This window comes from Mus caroli, chromosome 14 (genome assembly GCF_900094665.2).
Source record: "Mus caroli chromosome 14, CAROLI_EIJ_v1.1, whole genome shotgun sequence".
NCBI classification, from domain to species: domain Eukaryota; kingdom Metazoa; phylum Chordata; class Mammalia; order Rodentia; family Muridae; genus Mus; species Mus caroli.
The window spans coordinates 53,547,816-53,567,211 of NC_034583.1; the positions used below are offsets into that span (position 1 = coordinate 53,547,816).

Sequence of the window (19,396 nt, forward strand, 5' to 3'; positions counted from 1 at the left end):
GTCACTCCAGGCTGCCCTTTTCCCAACTCACAACTGGGTTGGGTTTGGCTCTGTAAGCCAGGGCCAGCCTCTAGCAACCAGTCTCAGCCTGGAAAGCACTGGATCCCCTGCAAGCAAGTGGCATAGACCTGTGCAGGGACGTTTAAGCCAGGCAAACCTCCTGGAGGCTTCTGCCCTGCCCTCACCGCTCCCACCATCACACAGCATAGCCCAGATTCTTCCACCCACTTCAAGCACAACAATCAAGAAGAGGAAGGGCAAAAATATTCCCTGCATCATGAGAATGGCATGCAGCTGGAGGAGACGAGTGATGCTGGTGGGTAAGGCAACCAGAGCGTAGAAATGGGGCCGCAAACACTAATGAGCAGTGGGGCCACAAAAACTAATGAGCAGTGCTCCTGGCGTTTTAAACCAGGGATCATCTTTGTACTAGACCCTTCATCTCAGTCTCCATCTAGAAAACATAGCCTAAACTAACATCACCTGCCAGGGATGCTTAGCTGAACGGAAAGTAGAAGACAAGCGCCCTGAAATCCAATCCTGAAGCTCTGCAAACAGCCATCTCTTTGTTGGACCCACAACACTTTCAAGGAAAGGAGTTGTAGCTCACATGTCATTGTCAAGTGTCCTGTGTCAAGAGTCCTCCAGCATATATTAGCTATGTAAACAAGAGGCCCCTGGATTGAGAGCTTTTCCTTTGTGGTGCCTTGGAGCAGCTGGAGATTAGCAGGTGTTGGGTTGAGCCCACTTCCTTCTGCTTTCTGCAAAGGTGATAAGGGTTGTCCCTGCACAGAGTTCCCTCTCAGGCCAGAATTTTTCTCTTCATATGGCAGCAGTTGTAGGTCCCAAGTGTGGGGGATGGACCAGATCTTCTTCAAAGCACTGGGAACCTTGCGGTTGGATTCTAGCTTCTGTTATGGACACCACAAGCAAGACAGTAGCTCTTTGGTCCAACTTACTACCAGGTTTCTATCCAAAAGTCCCACGGTCTTTCTTATAGCTTAGAGAGTGATGTTTTTGTCTCTTATCCAATTTTGACAATTAGAAAAAATCGAATAAGGTGGAAGGTTCTAGTGTGTGAGGAGAGCCTGTCTGGGAGCCTCTGCTGGGGTGAAAGGGCAGGGATAGCTATCAGAAGTTTCCTAGCACAGGAGCATCTCTGGGAAAGTTCTTTTCATTGGTGGACAAGCACATGGAAACTGAAGCAGAAGCATCCTATGAGGATGAGCCCATGGGCTCCAGGATGTAAGAGTCCAGGGAAAGAAAGCTGAGCTGTCTTATTTATAATATCCAGAAGCTGGAAAGAACCCAGAAGAAGAATGGATACAGAAAATGTGATACATTTACACAATGGAGTACTACTCAGCTATTAAAAACAATGAGTTTATGAAATTCTTGGACAAATGGATGTATCTGGAGGATATCATCCTTAGTGAGGTAACCCAATCACAAAAGAAGTCATTAGATATGTACTCACTGATAAGTGGATATTAGCCCAGAAACATAGAACACCCAAGATACAATTTGCAAAACACAAGACAATCAAGAGGAGGGAAAACCAACGGGTGGATACTTCATTCCTCCTTAGAATAGGGAACAAAATACCCATGAAAGGAGTTACAGAGACAAGGTTTGGAGCTAACATGAAAGGATGGACCATCCAGAGACTACACCACCCAGGGATCCATCCCATAATCAGCCACCAAACACAGACACTATTGCATATGCCAGCAAAATTCTGCTGAAGGGACCCTGGTATAGCTGTTTCGTATGAGGCTATACCAGTGCCTGGCAAATACAGAAGTAGATGCTCACAGTCATCTATAAGATGGAACACAGGGCCCCCAATGGAGAAGCTAGAGAAAGTACCCAAGGAGCTGAAGGGGTCTGCAATCCTATAGGTGGAACAACAATATGAACTAACCAGTACTCCCAGAGCTCGTGTCTCTAGCCGCATATGTAGCAGAAGATGGCCTAGTTAGCCATCACCGGGAAGAGAGGCCCCTTGGTCTTGCAAACTTTATATGCCCAGTACAGCGGAACGCCAGGGCCAAGAAGTGGGAGTGGGTGGGTAGAGGAGCAGGGCAGGGGGAGGGTATGGGGAACTTTCGGGATAGCATTTGAAATGTATATAAAGAAAATATCTAATAAAAATATTATTAAAGAAGAGAAGAGAAGAGAAGAGGAGAAGAGAAGAGAAGAGAAGAGAAGAGAAAAGAAAAGAAAAGAAAAGAAAAGAAAAGAAAAGAAAAGAAAAGAAAAGAAAAGAAAAGAAAAGAAAAGAAAAGAAAAAAGAAAAGAAAGCTGAGCTGAGCCTTGCGGCTGTCCACTGCCTGGATGCTGCCTGTCAGACCCAATGACCTAATGACCACTTCAGACACATCTGACGATCTCAGTGAGAAGCATCCAGCACTGGGTCAAGAAGATTTCCTTACCCTTTCCGTCAGCGAGAGCTGAAGGTCGCCCCATGATCTCATCCTCGGTGGCATTCAGGTTCCGGATCAGAAAGTATGTGGTCATTTTTCCTTTCCCCTTCACCTCTATCTCTCCTCTCGTGACAATTTCAAACCCTTTGTTTTCCAGAGCCCTAGATGAAGAAAACCAAATGTGTCAGGTATCAAAGACCACAGACAAGTCCTGGACCCACAGCAAGGAGGGTGGCTCTGAGGTGACACCTACAGCCTGTGGGGACATCAGGGTGAGGGACCCAATGGGGAAGGAGAGAGGTATGAAGGACCAGTGTAAGGAGCAAGGTGCCAAAAGCTGGTAGTGGCCATAGGGGACCACGGACCTGTCTCTACCCTGTCATTTGTTTTTTACTCTCCAGCACCCTAGTTTTGTGTATGTCCTTGTTCAAGATCCAGCTCAGGCATTTCCATAAAACCTTCCTTTCTGGATACTGACATCCCCGCCCCCCCTCCCCCAGTCTCCTACATCCCACTCTCTAATTCTGCTGGTGGGAGAGTAGAATGGTTAGAGCAGGAGTCTGAATCTCACCAGCTCTTCCTGACCTTCTCAGAGACGATGCAAACCGTTTTGTTGTTGGTTGTTTTGTTTTCTTAGATTTCTTTCATTTGCTCTTTTTTTTATTGAAATAAATTTTTCATACACTATATTCTGATCAAGTTTTTCCCTTCCTTATCTCCTACAATCCTCCCACCATCCAACTCCATGCTTTCTCTCTCTCTCTCCCTCTCTCCCTCTCTCTCTCTCTCTCTCTCTCTCTCTCTCTCTCTCTCTCTCCCTCACAGTGAAATTAAAAACAAAAACAACAAACAAAAAAATCCCACTGGATTTTTAAAATGTGTTTCACGTGAATAAGAGTGACAGTGGCTTTTCTTCACAGAGCTATTCATTCAACAGCAAAGGAGTTAACCAGTAGAAACTTAAATATAAATATGGCCAATCCTATCTACTCAAGAGACAGTGTCGGGTTTGTTCTTTACATCTTTACATTTGTTCTACTTCAAAAACAACTACGAATTCTCTTTCTTCCTTTGACAAATCAAGCCAATAAGATTTTTCTCTGAAAGACCAAGGAGTGACTGCTTCAGGCACCAAGAGCTGTAATCTCTGTCATGATTGCCTGATTCTTCCACTCACAGAGACATCAGCTGTAGACAATATGTAAATAAAGGCATAGCTCTTGTATCACAGAAACCTCACTGCTAAATTCTAGCTTCTGTTTGGGGTCACACACACACACACACACACACACACACACACACACACACACACGCACACGCGCGTGTATGTTGCTTCTTCATCCAGCTCAGCACAGGTTGTTTCCCCAAAGTCCCATTGTCTTGTCCCAATAAAAGGGTTTTTTTTCTATTTTTTAACAAATTGGATTTGCCCTGGGGGTTATAGGATTGAAAATAAGTTTTGGTAGAAGGCTCATAATATTTCCTGTAGCACCAGAGAATAAGCAGCCCCAGAAGCAGCCCCTTCCTTTCATGTCCTTCCCCATGTTGCTAGGCAGTAGGACGGCTCTGGGAAACTGGCAGGACAATGAAGGCCTGAGTAAGTGGATAACTGACCTGTGGGCTGTGGGGCTCAGATGCACTTTGTTGGGAAGCCCGTGACTTTCCATCCTAGAGGCTGTATTTACGGTGTCACCAAACAGGCAGTACCGGGGCATCTTGTCTCCCACAACACCTGCTAAGACTGGTCCAGTATGGATTCCCACTCTGATCTGTGTAGAGAGAACGTCACTGAAAGGAGAACACAGAATCTTCCTGCCTTTGCTTTAAAGACACGGTTCAGAGCTAATGAAAAGACACCTATTAAAGCAGTTAGCTCTATGACAAGTGCACATGTCGCTGCGACCATTTCTGAAATGAAATATAGAATAGTCCACAAAGTTATCTTGTGCCCTTTTCTAGTTAGCTTCCCCCAACCTGCTATGAGCATAATTAAAGCATTCCTTTTGGAGGGAGAAGGGAAGCCTTCAAGTCTTAGAAAGCTAATGTAGCATAGGATGGGGAATCTCAGAAAGCCCTGAGGTTCACAAGGTCCTCCAAAGGTTGTAAAAGTTGCAATGTCTGTGGGAAAGGGGAGCTGTCTCTGCAGGGGCTACCTGAAAACAGTGCCGGAGTTGGGGTCCAGGTAAGCAGCCTCCCTCAACTGCCACTAATGCTTGGGTAGGCTTCATAGTGTTACAGCTGCATTTGATGCTCCCCAATAAACTCACTGCCTCACAAAGCTAATCTTAGCTCGGTTGCTCCTTTGGCCTGTTACTGGTGTCCCACACGAGATCAAAATTCGTTTATGTCTCTCAGGGAAAGTCCCACAACCCCACCCACCTTCCAAAAGAGAGCATTGATTTCTTGTTTTATCAAAGAGTAATTTATATCTGGATCCGTGTAAACAACATTTTTTTCAGATTCCTTTACAGTGTCACATAGATCCATAGTCATAATTTTTATTGTCCAATAGGAAGACTGGAAGAATTCATTCCTCCATGCTTCTCTTTGTAAATATTTAGGTTATTTCCAGTTTGAAGCTATGATAAGTATAGAAGCTATAAACACTTTGTGAGATACATTTTGAACATGTGTGTTAATTCTTTTCAGGCAAAGTAACCTAAAAATGTAGATAGATGCCACCTGTGTCATAAAACAAATGCCTGTTTAATTTTCAGCAAAGTCAAACTTCACCAAATTATCCAAGTTTGCCTCTCCAGGTCTCCATTTTTATCAGTAACAGTTTACACCTCAGCTGGGCTCTGAGCTGTGGGGACGTGCCAGACAAGCATTTCCCCAAGCCAGAATCGTTGGCTGCTCAGTAAAGCCAAGTCCCCGGCTCTGATACTTGAACAAATTATAAATGAGGTGTGCTCAGCACCATCCTGTCACAGAGAAGATTATCCTTGAGTCACAGGAAAATCTCAAAAGCCAATAGTCTCCTCTGGGGTCTGGGGAGGCTGAGCCTTCTTTGTAGCTTTCCTGATTAGGAGCATGAGCAAGAGAAGGGAGGACTTCTGATGGATGATGCTCTGTGAACACTGTAGCACACCCCAGACCTGACCCGGGCACAGCTCCTTTGCTCCCTACCTGTATGGGTTCCCCAGTGACAGGATTCATCACTTCTCTTGCAGAAATTCTCATCCCCAGAGCAAAATTAGCAACTCTTTGAGCATGACTTTCAACAGGTACTGGTACTCCACCTACCACCATGTAAGCATCACCTATTGTTTCTACCTGTCGGAGTGGGGGATGGGGTGGGGGTAAGGGGGAGAGGGGTGGGGCAAAAACAGTGTTTAAGGAGCACTACTAACACTTACAGCTACCAACACAACTACAATACCAAACACTTACATGTGCCTGCCATTTCCTAGACATTGCCAATAAGATCTTTTTAAGCTATTGATTCTTCGCTGTGGAAATAAAGAGCAGGAAGGAACACAGGACGGCCAAAAGCTCTTTATGATTTTTGTTTTTGATTTTCTTTCAGTGCCAGGGATGGAACCCAGGGTCCCACACAGCTAAGCAAGCAACTTCCTCTGAACCATACCCCGACCTCCTTTCTGCTTTTGGAAAAAAATGAATCCCAGAGAAGATGAAGTTCCTGGGTGGTCATATGATGTTCTATCATAGATAGTAAGTTATGTAGATGAAAGTCTCTGTTGAGCAGGAGACTAAATGCCCTGGAAAGTGCCATTTGCTGCTCACGGGCACCAAAATACCATCTGAGCATGGGTATTAAGAGAGGAAGGATTCCTAAACCACTTCTCTTAGTCCCTGTGTGCCTTCTCCTTTTCAGAATAGTGCAGACACAGTAAAGGAAGACAGGATTAAGTTCCTCTCTAACCTGATTCTAGAAGCAGGCCACATCATACCCATGCACACCCACACTCTCGCACAGGCGCATGTGTGCACAGACAGACAGACAGACAGACAGATGCACATATTCTCTCTCACACACACATACCTCTCTCTCTCTCTCTATCTCTCTCTATCTCTCTCTCTCTCTCTCTCTNCTCTCTCTATCTCTCTCTATCTCTCTCTCTCTCTCTCTCTCTCTCTCTCTCTCACACACACACACACACACACACACACACACACTTACTTTGTAGACATCATGGATATTGGTTAACCTGTCAAACTTGGAGTACATTGAGTTCAGCATGTTCACTATTTGGATAGGTTCACAGGCCGCACAGATGTTGGTGAATGTCACAACATCGCTAAAAAGGATGGTACACGTCTGGAATTCTCCTGCAACAGAAACCATGTCAGTGGTAGCCAAGGATACAGAATAGTAGTTCTATGAATTTTGATTTTGGTGCCTCCTCTTCACTACACCACAGTCAAAACTGGCATAGGCAGAATTGGTCATACCACTCCTACTATAAGGAAAATGAACTTGGGAACAGAGACATGGCTCAGAGGGTAAGATTACTTACTGTGATTACTTGTAACCCTAGGATTGGGGTTGGGAAGGCAGAGACAGGTAGACACAAGATCTCACTGGCCAGCCAGAATAGTTGAAAAAATAAGCTCGAAGGCCTCAGTCCAAATCCTCAACACGCACACAAGAAACCTATGAACAGCCCTCCAAAAGCCTGAATGTGGAGAGGGTTAGATACAAGAGGATTTCTGAGGCTTGCTGTCCTCTAGCATAACTCTGGTACCAGTGAGAGGCTTTGTCTCGATGTAAGAAGACAGAGAAGAATAGAGACAGACATCTCTGACCTCCATGTGCATATAGGCATATGCTCCAACACACACACATGCCTATACAACACACACTCACTTCAGTGAGTCCTCACTGTCTACAAAATGACATACAATCTCCTTTTCTATGAGAACCCAGAGTCATCACTGCAGCTCCAGAGCCTCCTTGTCCATGTCCTGCTCTGGAAACAATCCAGACTCTACTCCTATTATCTTTCTTATCTTCAATATAGAGAAGAGAAATGAAGGAGATGTGGGTTAACCACTTAGCCCACGTAGCGGTGCCACTTCTAAATGATATAATCATGTTCAGATCTGCCTAGGTTCAAAGTTTGCACCACTTAGCGTGAGCACGCTCTTCCCTATACTCCAAGGGCACCTTAAAAGAAAGAGTACCGTACCTGCCGCCACCTTTTTGCCCTCCTTGAGCTGGTTGGCCACATGTTCAGGCAGCATGGCATACAGCAAGGTCTCTGTCTTCTTCTTTTCGATGGCCAGGTGATTGGAAAGGACACGCAACTCCTCCTTCTTCTTCTCCAGTTGGCAGGACAGCTCCATCTCTGCCAGCCTCTGCTGGTTGAGGAGGATGAGGTCCCTGGTCGTGTCGTGGGGAGCGATGTCGGAAAGATGCATCTTGCTCTCTTCCAGCTCTTGCAGGCTGCGGAGCTTTGGAGAACACATGAAGATCATGCACTTCAGAGACTCCATCCAGATCATCTGACCTGCCCATCACAGGGAGGAATGTGACAATACGGAATGCCTCCAAGGTGGAGCAAGAGGCAAGCATCGTCCACATCACGTGCTCTTTATCCACCCAGTGCACAGCCTCATCCACACCACGTGCCCTTTATCCACCCAGTGCACAGCTTGCTCCATCCTTCTTAGCGGTATGCCATGAGAATCATCTACACTTCTGTTTCCATTCACTCATGTGCCACTCTCTGCTCAGCAACTCTTCCCGTGACCGCAGTTCTGAGCTTGAGATGCCAACCCCAGCAGCTAGGTCTTTTCTTTGCTTTGCTCTTTTACCATCCCAGGAAATCTTGCTTCCTGAGGCTTTTGGCCACTAATGCCTCACTGAGTTTCTCTATTTATTTGACATTTTCCTTCAGTCTTTGTCCACCCCTACTCCTAGCACTCATGGTACTAGACAGGTACTCTCAATGCTACAGGAGGAGAAAGGCAATACCTGACAGCTGCGAACCCTGTGACCTTCAACAGTGACCTGCCTCCAAGATACACTTTTCAGCATGTGTGAAATAGTGGCACGAATGTCATGGGAGGAATCAACTACTTTGTGATTAGATTTAAGGCCTGATCCCTGAGATGGCACCCACATCTGACACTGCTAAATTGGCCAACAACCTGACACTAGATAGGTCATGGACATAATAAATCCTATTATTCTGCTAAAGAAGCATGCCAATAAAATGACTTCTGATGGCATAGTGCTATACATGTTATACATAAAGCCACAGATCAATTCCTCGCTCAACCCACATCAAGAGAAGCTTCTTGTATCAGGTGAGAAATTGAGGCAGAAATAGACAATGTGCAGAGAGGAAGAGACTTTAGATCGCTCAGTGCTAAATTGGATGTCTTCTTTAAATCCCTCTCTTCAAGGCTCAGGGGATGATGAGGTAGACATCTAAGAGCCAGAGAGGGTCGACAACTCTATGGAAAGAGTGTCTTCCAGACACCACATATGAGCTCTCAGAGGCTGGCAGCATTCACAGGACCCACATAGGTTCAAGCTAGATGGGGACCCAGTGCTGAGGGGAGGAAGTGGGCATAATCTCCTAGCCCCAACCAAGAAGCTATCTACAATTGATACCTGCTATCCATGAAGTCACCCTGGGTATATCAACCACACTTCAGAGTGGGATCCTTGTCCAGGAGTAATTGGCCCACACAAACAGACTCAATGCTAGTTTTATAGACTTTTTGTCTCATTTTGCTTTGTTGGGGTTATTTCTTTTTTGTGTGTTTTATTTGCGTTTTGTTTGCTTATTTTGGTTTCTGGTGTGTGTGTGTGTGTGTGTGTGTGTGTGTGAGAGAGAGAGAGAGAGAGAGAGAGTGTGTTGCATGTGGTTTTGGTATTTTATTTTTCCCTTTTCCTTTTAGTGATATATTTTTTTAAAAAAAGAGAACATGAAGTTGGGTGGGTAGGAGGCAGAAAGGATCTGAGAGGGATTGGAGAAAGAGAAAAACATGATGAAAATACATTGTATGGAAAATAATTTCAATAAAAAATCAATTTACTATATGATCTATTAAGTCCACTTCTCTATATGCTCAAAAGGACTAAAATAATGCATTCAAGGAGATAGCTATTTGGATATCTATAGTCACAGCTAGTCACAGTAGCCAGAGGAAGTAAGACAATCAACAAATCTATCAACAGATGGGTGGGTAGAGACAAGGAGGCAATGGGATATTGCTCAGCCTAAACGAAAAAGGAAATGGGCCAATTGCAAAGGAACAGGTCCTACAAGACGCTACTTCCTTCCATAGTACCTAGAGCAGCCACAGGTCCCAGAGATGAAGGGAGAAAGTCAGTCACTGGAGGAACAGGGAGCAACTGTTTAATAGTCAGAGTTTGAATTTGGCAGATATTTAAAATGTTCCAGAGATGAATAGGGCAGTGTATGTACAAACTATGAATATTCTTAATATGAATCACCTATAGTGTAGATTAAAATATACAAAAACTTCTATCATAATTCAAACAAAACCAAAATGTGTTCCCTACCAGTAGGTCAGATGAGTTTGTTGTTTTAGAAAGGATAGACATTAAATTAATATAATATTATCTCTCATGTAACAGAGAGCAGAATTTTATAACTATAGAATTTATAATTACTATTGCATATTTTAGTATACAGGTTGGTCATGTCATATACTGTTTGAATGCATATATGTTTTAATATAATATGCTTACATGTATATATACATTTATTATTTAGTCCATTTATGTTTAAACCAGAAATGATTAAAAATATAAAATGTTATTTACTGGTCAGGCCAAGTATAAATATCAGGGGGTAGAAAGCCCCACTTGTTCTCAATATAGTCCCTTCCCTGGCTTGAGGGAAGTTGAAAAGCTGTCTTCCCATTCTGGCTGACCTAACAGGGAAAAAGGGAAGGCATGAGCTCTTACCACGGAGTTTGAGTGTCGGCTGGCTCTTCCATGCTTCGGGCATCATCTCTCTTCGTGTCTTCAAGACAAACTGACTGTTAATGAACTTGCAGATGCTGGAGATGTCGAAAGTAACTTGAGGGTGGACGATGGAGAAATACTCATTAAGTCCAAACTTCTGGGTCAAGATTCCAGGGACATACTTCTGAATATTCACTCCAGCTTGCTTGACCCTTAGCTATCCACAGAGGACACATGTCAGTCTGGAGAACAGGAAGCGACTTTCACCCTTAGCTTTCCCTTAGATATGACATCTTGGCCCTGCTTGGTGAGTCACTGGGATGAAGGAGGGCCGGTAATGGAATAAACACACCAAAACTGTAATTTAATGTCAGCTGCAGTCAGATCTGCAGCTAACATTGGAAGAGGCATGAAATAACTTGGGGTGATCAGAACTATAGTCAACAAGGCCAATAGATCTTCATTCTATGCTCTCTCTCTCTCTCTCTCTCTCTCTCTCTCTCTCTCTCTCTCTGCTCCATACCTCCTACCCCATACAACCCTGGCCCCTGTCATAAACTAATAAAGTCTGGACCTGTCACCAGTTCATCCAGGGACCAGGACAATGTTTCTCTGCTCCTCTAGAGAATGCCCAGAAGGAAGTGTGGAATGGGGACCTTGACATCACATGTCTAATACCAGCATAGGGCTTCAGGGCCTATACAAACCATAAGAACTCAGGTAAGCTACAAAACAAACCCCGTGTATCATTCAGTTTCTGTTATTCTGTACCCAAAAGTTGAAAGGGGACCACTTAGAGCAGGTTGGATTGAGAACATTAATGGCACAAGTACTAGTAACCTTGTGGCTCTGAAGAATTGCTGGCATTCATTGACTTATAATTCTGTTTTCGGCCTAGGGGTGTGTATTTACCGCTGTAATACCATCACTTCTCTGAGGGAAGATACTGTCCTTAGGTAAGTGCATGTCGTAGTTAGTGTTCATGCTGCAGTCAGCTGGCAGTGACATGCAGATGAGTTCCAATAAACACTAGAGACATTCATAGTGGCTGACCATTTTAACTGGTACTTTTGACTGAATTCATTTTTGCCTACATGCTCTTTAGGTAAAAAAAAAAAATTATAATTTATTTTTTTTATTAGGTATTTTCCTCTTTTACATTTTCAATGCTATCCCAAAAGTCTCCCATACCCACCCTCCCAATCCCCTACTCACCCACTCCCCCTTTTTGGCCCTGAGGTTCCCCTGTACTGGGGCATATAAAGTTTGCAAGTCCAATGGGCCTCTCTTTGCAGTGATGGCCGACTAGGCCATCTTTTGATACATATGCAACTAGAGACAAGAGTTCCGGGGTACTGGTTAGTTCATATTGTTGTTCCACCTATAGGGTTGCAGACCCCTTTAGCTCCTTGGGTAATTTCTCTAGCTCCTCCATTGGGGGCCGTGTGATCCATCCAATAGCTGACTGTGATCATCCACTTCTGTGTTTGCTAGGCCCCGGTATAGTCTCACAAGAGACAGCTATATCTGGGTCCTTTCAGCAAAATCTTGCTAGTGTATGCAATGGTGTCAGCATTTGGAAGCTGATTATGGGATGGATCCCTGCATATGGCAATCACTAGATGGTCCATCCTTTCGTCACAGTTCCAAATTTTGTCTCTGTAACTCCTTCCATGGGTGTTTTGTTCAGGTAAAAAAATTTTTAAAAGTCAGCTCAGTTCCTGTGTCTATATCATCTATATCTACATCTGGTTTGCTTTGTCGCTCGCTATGTAGCCCATGCTGACAGTGAACTTAACTCTTGCCTCAGCCTCCTGAGTGCTAGGATTACGGATGTGAGCTGTCACATGCAAGCTCAAGAAAAAGAAAGATATTTTTATCCTGGGAAATTGATAGCAATCAAATTTAAACGCTCATTCTCACAGCCACCTCCACCCCACTCCCACCGCCCCCCCCCTCCCCAGAACACAGCATAACGCTCTACTAAGACGCAGGAAATGAAGCAGGATAGGATTGAGGATCTGTTGCAGTCTGGGTGGCAGGTCACTTTTAGGACCATGGGTATAGGCTGCAGTCTTGGTGTGTCTTTCTGGAGTGAATTTTAAAGTCTTCCTCCAGCTTTTCTTTCTGATCATAAGCTTTCCCATTTGTTCGCTGGTCCAACTCCCTTGCTATGTTTACCTTAAGAAGATCATGAATTTCAGAAGAGCCTATAACATAAAGGAAAGTCAGGGGACCCTCCAGGGCAGAGTCTAGTCTCTTGAGCCCTGTGAACTCAGGGATCTAAGACCTTACAGCTGTAATGGTGGTGAACTGGACTCTCCAACCCTGATTTACGCCCTATCCCAAGCTTCTAAGTGAAAGGGTCTCTTACTGCTTCATCAAAGACAACGTGGAAAGGAAAAGCGTTGCAGAACACCTCCTCTTCAATCCACAGTCTCTCAGGAAAGACAGGCTGGAAGGTGTCCCCAAGGGGCCCTGGACACAGAGAAAGAAAGCCCTAATGAGCGGCCCTCACAGAGCTGCTCAAACAGGGTTAGAATCTTAAGTGTGTCACAGGCTAAGTGTGATTCCCACTCTTTAGCACAGGCTCCCTCAGCTTCTCCAGATGGCCACTGCAATTATTGTCCAAATTAAAACAAACAGAAAATTTGCGACCAGGTTGAGAAGCCCTCCTGCCCCCTGCCAAGTTTCTGCCTGCCGCTGAAGAGTTAGTTTCTGGGCCAATTGAGTCTGTCTCACCATGAAAACAGAGCTGGCATTGAAACGGTGACAAGCGGACAATGAGCCAGAAGAGGAGCGAGTGTGTGTCGGGCCCAGCATCAGGGACATTTGCCATGGAGCTTTATAGACTGACAGTTTAGGGTGGCACGTGAAAATTTAACCAACAGTCCCATTTGGCAGGGGCTGCAGATTCTCAATGGAACCTTTTTGATATGAAAATCTCCTAGACAAAGGATGTCAGTTGTGTTTGCTACAGCTTGAAGGACTCAGAATGCAGCTCTTTGAGCCCTGCAGACCTTCACCCAGATGCCTGTCATTTGACCTACCAGGCCATGACAAGGAGCATCTAGCTCCCTTCCTCCACTGGGGTCAGAGCTCTGATTCAGACTTGAGTTAGGTGCTGGCTGGCAGGTCAGCTCCGTGCCCAAAGACCTGCTGTGATGAGCTTACCACCTTTACTTTGTAAATGGAAAGCTGGAAGGGATTGCATTGTCTCATGTCACAGAGACAGAAATGCACTTTCTTGGTTCTTGCCCTCTGTCCCTTGTACTGCTGGCTAGCTGTGGTTAGCCACTGATTTCCAGTCCAGAAACACACCCCAGTCAAGGTCTGGGTCCAGAAGCAATGCAGAATTCACTGTGGCTAGTATGTCCGTGCCCAGTCTCTTCACCACAGTCAGGATCTGGGACGGAGTCCAAGCTAGTGGCTTTCCTGATTACAGAGATGACAGTGTCTCCATGTCACCCAGCACAAACAAAAGAGCTGATTTGTGGCAAGTTGGAAGCTGATTTTTAAAGTTAGGACCACAGATGCCAAAGCCAAGCTCTGTGGGAATCAGGGGCTTTGAAATTGCAGGAAGCTTTGCCCTATTTGTGAATGGGGCTCCTCCCCTGCAAAGCAGGCAGTTAGTTGTCCTGATCTAAGAGTTGGAGCCAGCAGAACAGCACACCTACCTTTTCTAAGCAGGACTGATGCCCTCACAACAGTTGAGTGAGATTTCTCCCCAGGGCAAACAGGGATGCTTAAATACCTCTCCTTCTTCCTAAGGAGTGTTCCCTGGAGTGGCTGCAGAGGGAAGGAGATGAAGCACAGGTACCTGGTCACAGGACTGGAGATGAACAAGCCCTTCTGCTGCTGCTGCTGCTGAGCCCATCTTTATATACGGAAGCATGATGGTGGCTGAACGGATAGTGTGCGTGCTTACAAGGTCACTTCTGATCAAGAGCCTGGAGCTCTAAGGTGTACTCATCAACTACCCCTCACACCATTTTTCTACCAAAGGCAGCTAGATATTTTTGTGTGTGCAAGATCTCCAGGGAGGGGCTGGTGAGATGGCTCAGTGGGTAAGATCACTGACTGCTCTTCCGAAGGTCCGAGGTTCAAATCCCAGCAACCACATGGTGGCTCACAACCATCCGTAATGAGATCTGGCGCCCTCTTCTGGAGTGTCTGAAGACAGCTGCAGTGTACTTACATATAATAAAAAATAAATAAATAAATCTTAAAAAAAAAAAGAGAGAGATCTCCAGGGAACCCTTAGAGGCTCATGCTTTCCTATGTGTTGCTCTGAGCCTATGTCCCAGGGCTAACTAGGAAATGTGGAGAAAGCAGTTGGAAGGATGCTTTCCTCAGTCTTCCTTTAGAGCAGCAAAAGATTTGTAGCAACTGGAGATGCACAGGTGTGGGCTAGTTAAGTATGACAAGAAACATTTGGCAGGCGGAAGATGTTCACACACAAAATGAGCGTCCTCTCGCCACAGGAGACGCCTCTCCCTAGACAGAAAGTACATGGCTCTTAGTGGACCATGAGCTGTCACACAGCACACATAACCCTCCCCTAGATCAATGAGTAACTCCCAACTTGGGCCAAGTGAGTATGCAGGGAGCTTGTGGACTTTTTAATGGTTCAGACTATGATACATTAAAAAAATGACCAGTTCCAAAAATGATGATCTTAGTGTCTATCCAGTTCCCCAAATCTACTAGATGAAGAACAGTGTGTCAATCAAAAGTCCTCTCTTGAACCCCCTCCCACATCCCAGGAGCTCTTTGTTTCCTTCTTCTTGGATGTGAGACAACAAACTCAGAAGCTACTGGCTCAGAGTGGCTTTGGTGGCTGTCATTTGTCTGGGACCACTCTCCTTGGGGTTGAATACTCTCCAGTGAGCAGATACTTACCGCTTTGCACACTGTGAGACATAACCCCCCAGGCCTTCAGGAATCACAGTCCTATCTGTAGGTTTGAACAGGCTACATGGACTCAGTGAAATCTTCACCTAACCCATGTAGCATCTAAACTGGCAATGATCACCTTATAAGCTGTACTAAGGCGGCCAAGGATAGGTAGGCTCTTGTCTGCACACTAGATCTGCAACTGATTCCACTTGCTGTGTGGGCACTGAGGACCTGGAAGATCCACTCATAGCAAGAGGATTATGACATAATATTCCAGTTTCCAACTTCAAATCCTTTATCATGTTTTGTTGTTGTTGAGGTATCAAGATAAAATTCTTTATCCAAAACTGGCCTCAAAGTAATAGCAATCCTCCTGTCTCAGCATCCCAGTGCATTATAGGTATAAACTGCCATTCCTAGCTTTGTTATTTCTAAACATGAACATTTTACAGGCTCAAGTACATCCTAGAAAGTCTGCATTAATTTAACCTTGATTTTGCGATTCTCAGCTAGAAGTGGGTTTTTCCCCCCATCTCTACTCTGGGGACAATTGACAATGCCTGAAAACATTTTTGATTGCCACAACTAAGAGGTAAGGTTCTACTAGCTACATTGGACATCTGTCTTGGATAGAGAGATGTCTGTGCTGTGGTGATGGATCTCACAGCACAAAGTGCAGCCCATCACAACCTAGAATAACCTGGTCCTCAGGGTCAATAAAGCCAGGCCTGGGAGAGCTTGCCTTGAATTCCACTATTCAAGAGTTAGGGAACTGTGTTGTCTGAAGACAGAGCACATTCAGTACCTCCTGCTTGGCCTGGATGTCCTCATTGTCTCATGGCCGGTTTACCTTTGCCCCTCTTATCTGTCTTCGAGCCTTCTGCACAACCAGGAACACAACATGTTCTTTCTTCCCGGTCCTTTCCACCTCTTCATTCATATCGAGGATACTCATGGCCACATCAGTGTCAAAGAAGTCCTTGGCCACAGCTTCAATGATGCCTGTAGCAAAATGACACCCATGGTGAGGAATGGCAGAAGCCTGCACACTGGCAAAAAGCACTGCAATATCTGGTTGTACAACTTGATGAGTGTCCTTCCATTTATGAAGCCCCAGCTCATGCCTCGCCTCACCATAGGCATCCTATGAAGGCTCGGTGGCAAGAGCACTCAAAGATTTAAGTTTTGTGAGTTTGAATACCAAATATGTCCCTGTCGTTATAATTTCTACTTCAACATCTATTCATGTTTTTATTGCAGGAAGACACCTAACTCACTAAGCAAACTCCATACATGATGGAAACAAAATTCTACTGGAAATGCATTGCAAAGATCATGTGTTCAAAACTGTTATTTTGGGAATCCTGCTCAGGGGTAAAATTCAAACTATGGAGAAAGCAAGCATGAAGTTGCCCATCAACAGCAGTGTCTACATCACCAAAGGATCAGTAACATCTACAAACAGAGTAGCAGGGGTATTTAAGGGGAATATGATCTATCCAGCCACCTAGGTGGAGGTTTAGGGCTGGATACGTACCTCCATGGAGGAGTGTGGGGACTTAGAATGCAGAAGTAGTTCTGTTTGAAGTAAAATTACAAAAACAGACTACATACCAAGGCTTTTCTACAATGCTGATTTTTTTTAAAGAGTCAATAGCTACAAAAATCTCCACAGAATTATCATAGCTATGCAACCAACTGTGCAGAGTGTTAAAGAACGTGTCTCCCTCTGGTGTTCCAGAAATTCTAAAAATCTCTAGATCCTTCAGATCATGATGACAAGGAAGCCAGTCACTACAGGGGGTGGAGTACACTGCTCACAGCGGATCTATGGCCACCCTAGAGAGCTACGGGATGGGCTAATCCATTTCCTACCTGGTACGATGTGACACAGACCACGTCTGTCTGAGTAGTAATGGAGATGCATTGCCCCGTCTGCTCCTCCCTCCACTCGAAAGGACGGTGCGTTCATTTCCTAATTAACAGACACAGCACATTTCCCCACTGGGGACGCATATTGTTTATATTATGGTTTTTATAGGTTCATAATATATATTTATTGTTCTAGGTTAACATACAAAGTAGTGGGTCCGACCACAGCACCTTTATACGTCATAGTTTACTCTTAGTCTCCTCCTAGACTGGCCCTCCACGCCCTCCAGCTGGCTCCATTCCTCCCTCATTTTACCCTTTGGCTTCATTATCACTAGTGTTCCATCACCTCTACTTCCCACTTCCCTAAGAGCTCTCTCCTTTCATTTTTTTTTTTTTTTTGGTTTTTCGAGACAGGGTTTCTCTGTGTAGCCCTGGCTGTCCTGGCACTCACTTTGTAGACCAGGCTGGCCTCGAACTCAGAAATCTGCCTGCCTCTGCCTCCCAAGTGCTGGGATTAAAGGCGTGCGCCACCACGCCCGGCTGAGCTCTCTCCTTTCATGATCCCGTTTTCTATTCTGTGATGCCAACACATACATATTAACATATGTACATATATGTACATGTACATAATATTTGAGTGTGTGTGTGTGTGTGTGTGTGTGTGTGTGTATCATGTGTTTCTGGTGCCTGAGAAAGTCAGAGAGAGTATTGAATCCTCTGGAATTGGAGTTACAAACGGTTGTGAACTGCCATGGAGGTGCAGAGAACTGAGACCACGTCCTATGAAAGAGCAGTAAGTTTATTTTTGAGACAGGATCTCACTGTGTAGCCATGCTGGTCTATAACTCACTACATAGATCAAGCTGACCTCAAACTCACAGAAATCTGCCCACCTCTGTCTTTTGAATGCTGGAATTAAAGGAGTATACCACCACACTTGGTCTATAAATACATAATTTTAAATCCATGTTCTGCATGTGGGAAAAACACACATAGTATTTGTCCTTCTCACTTTGGTTTATTTCACTTGATATAATTGTTTTCAGATGCATTTGTTTTCCTGAAAACATCATTTTATTTTTCTATATAGCTGCATAAAACTGAATTGTGTACATGTATCATATTTTCTCTGTTCACTGATGGGCATCTAGACTGGTTTCATTTGCTGGCTGTTTAAATAGTGCAGCAATAATCATGGATAAGAAAACATCTCTTTAGCTGACCTATAACCCTTGGGTATCTGCCCAAGAATGGTATAGCTGCATTATAAACTACAGTTTTTAGGTGGCGTGAAGCAATGTACCCATGACCAATAGCATGTCTCCATCACCACCCATAGAGCTGTGTTCCCATCATCCCTCCATTCACATAACATGACCACTTCAGCTCCGGTTGAGGAAGTTTACCCCGAATCTCATTCCCTGAACATTTGGCATTTGGCCACTGGGCTCACCCAGGGAAGTTGAAATGAGGTTAATGAGAGAACCATTGTTGGGCCTCCATGATCTTAGCACCAAGCTGTGCTGCTTCTACCTACTCCCAAAGGGTTAGCTGTAGCCATACCTGGCCTGTGACCAAGCCATGTGAGCCTTCTCACTCCGGAAGATTGGTGGCTCAGAGACCTCACGACTGGAAAGAATAAGCTCACTTTGTTCCCCTTGAAAACTAGACCCCTCAAGAACATACCAGAAGAAATATTACTTGTCCAGAAATAACTGTAGACACTTCAACAGAGCCCTCTTATGACAGGTAGAGGGTTTTTATGAGGAAAAAGTCACTGGAGGGTTCTCTGAGGGAATGAACAGGGAGTCCCCCTATTGCTTGCTTGTTCAGCAGCAACTCAGCACCCAGGACACTGGACTTTGGTCTAAGCTAAGGAAGAGGTGTAAGAGACTACTGCCCTTTATGGTGCAGGGATGCTAGTGAAAACTGGTTTCTTCTTGACTTTCAAATACTTGTTTTATATTCCTAAAAGTGAGTTAGTGTATGTAATGATTCAGCTTCCTCCCAGACTGAAACACTCCATGCTTCAGGGAACCTTCTAAAGACAGCAGGTTAACCATTTTACCATCATAATAATTAAGGAGGCACTTTAGCAAGCATGGTCTCAGCTTATCCACATGACTACCCACCCAGGGTGCCAATGAACACAAAATACAGAAATAATTAAGAAAGATCTTGGTCGCAGCCTACATAGGGCCACAAGCCTCTTCCGGTCAGAAAAGCACTGGGGCAGCTAGGGCGCAGGGTCGGCTGACACTCGCCAGCTACCCACAAAACCCGC

General features: G+C 44.8%; 1 protein-coding gene across 1 annotated transcript in view; it reads right to left on the minus strand.

The window, feature by feature from the left end:
* The window catches only part of LOC110309748 (guanylate cyclase soluble subunit beta-2), a 66,320-nt gene that overhangs the window by 12,748 nt on the left and 34,176 nt on the right, over nt 1-19,396 (minus strand). Inside the window, exons 6-15 of the mRNA XM_021182478.2 lie at nt 17,113-17,212; nt 16,088-16,239; nt 14,016-14,127; nt 12,713-12,816; nt 10,339-10,555; nt 7,580-7,900; nt 6,571-6,719; nt 5,556-5,702; nt 4,041-4,195; nt 2,436-2,587 (exon numbers count right to left, since the gene is read on the minus strand). Coding sequence (XP_021038137.1) covers nt 2,436-2,587; nt 4,041-4,195; nt 5,556-5,702; nt 6,571-6,719; nt 7,580-7,900; nt 10,339-10,555; nt 12,713-12,816; nt 14,016-14,127; nt 16,088-16,239; nt 17,113-17,212 — 1,609 coding nt within the window. The remainder of the gene's footprint in view (nt 1-2,435; nt 2,588-4,040; nt 4,196-5,555; nt 5,703-6,570; nt 6,720-7,579; nt 7,901-10,338; nt 10,556-12,712; nt 12,817-14,015; nt 14,128-16,087; nt 16,240-17,112; nt 17,213-19,396) is intronic.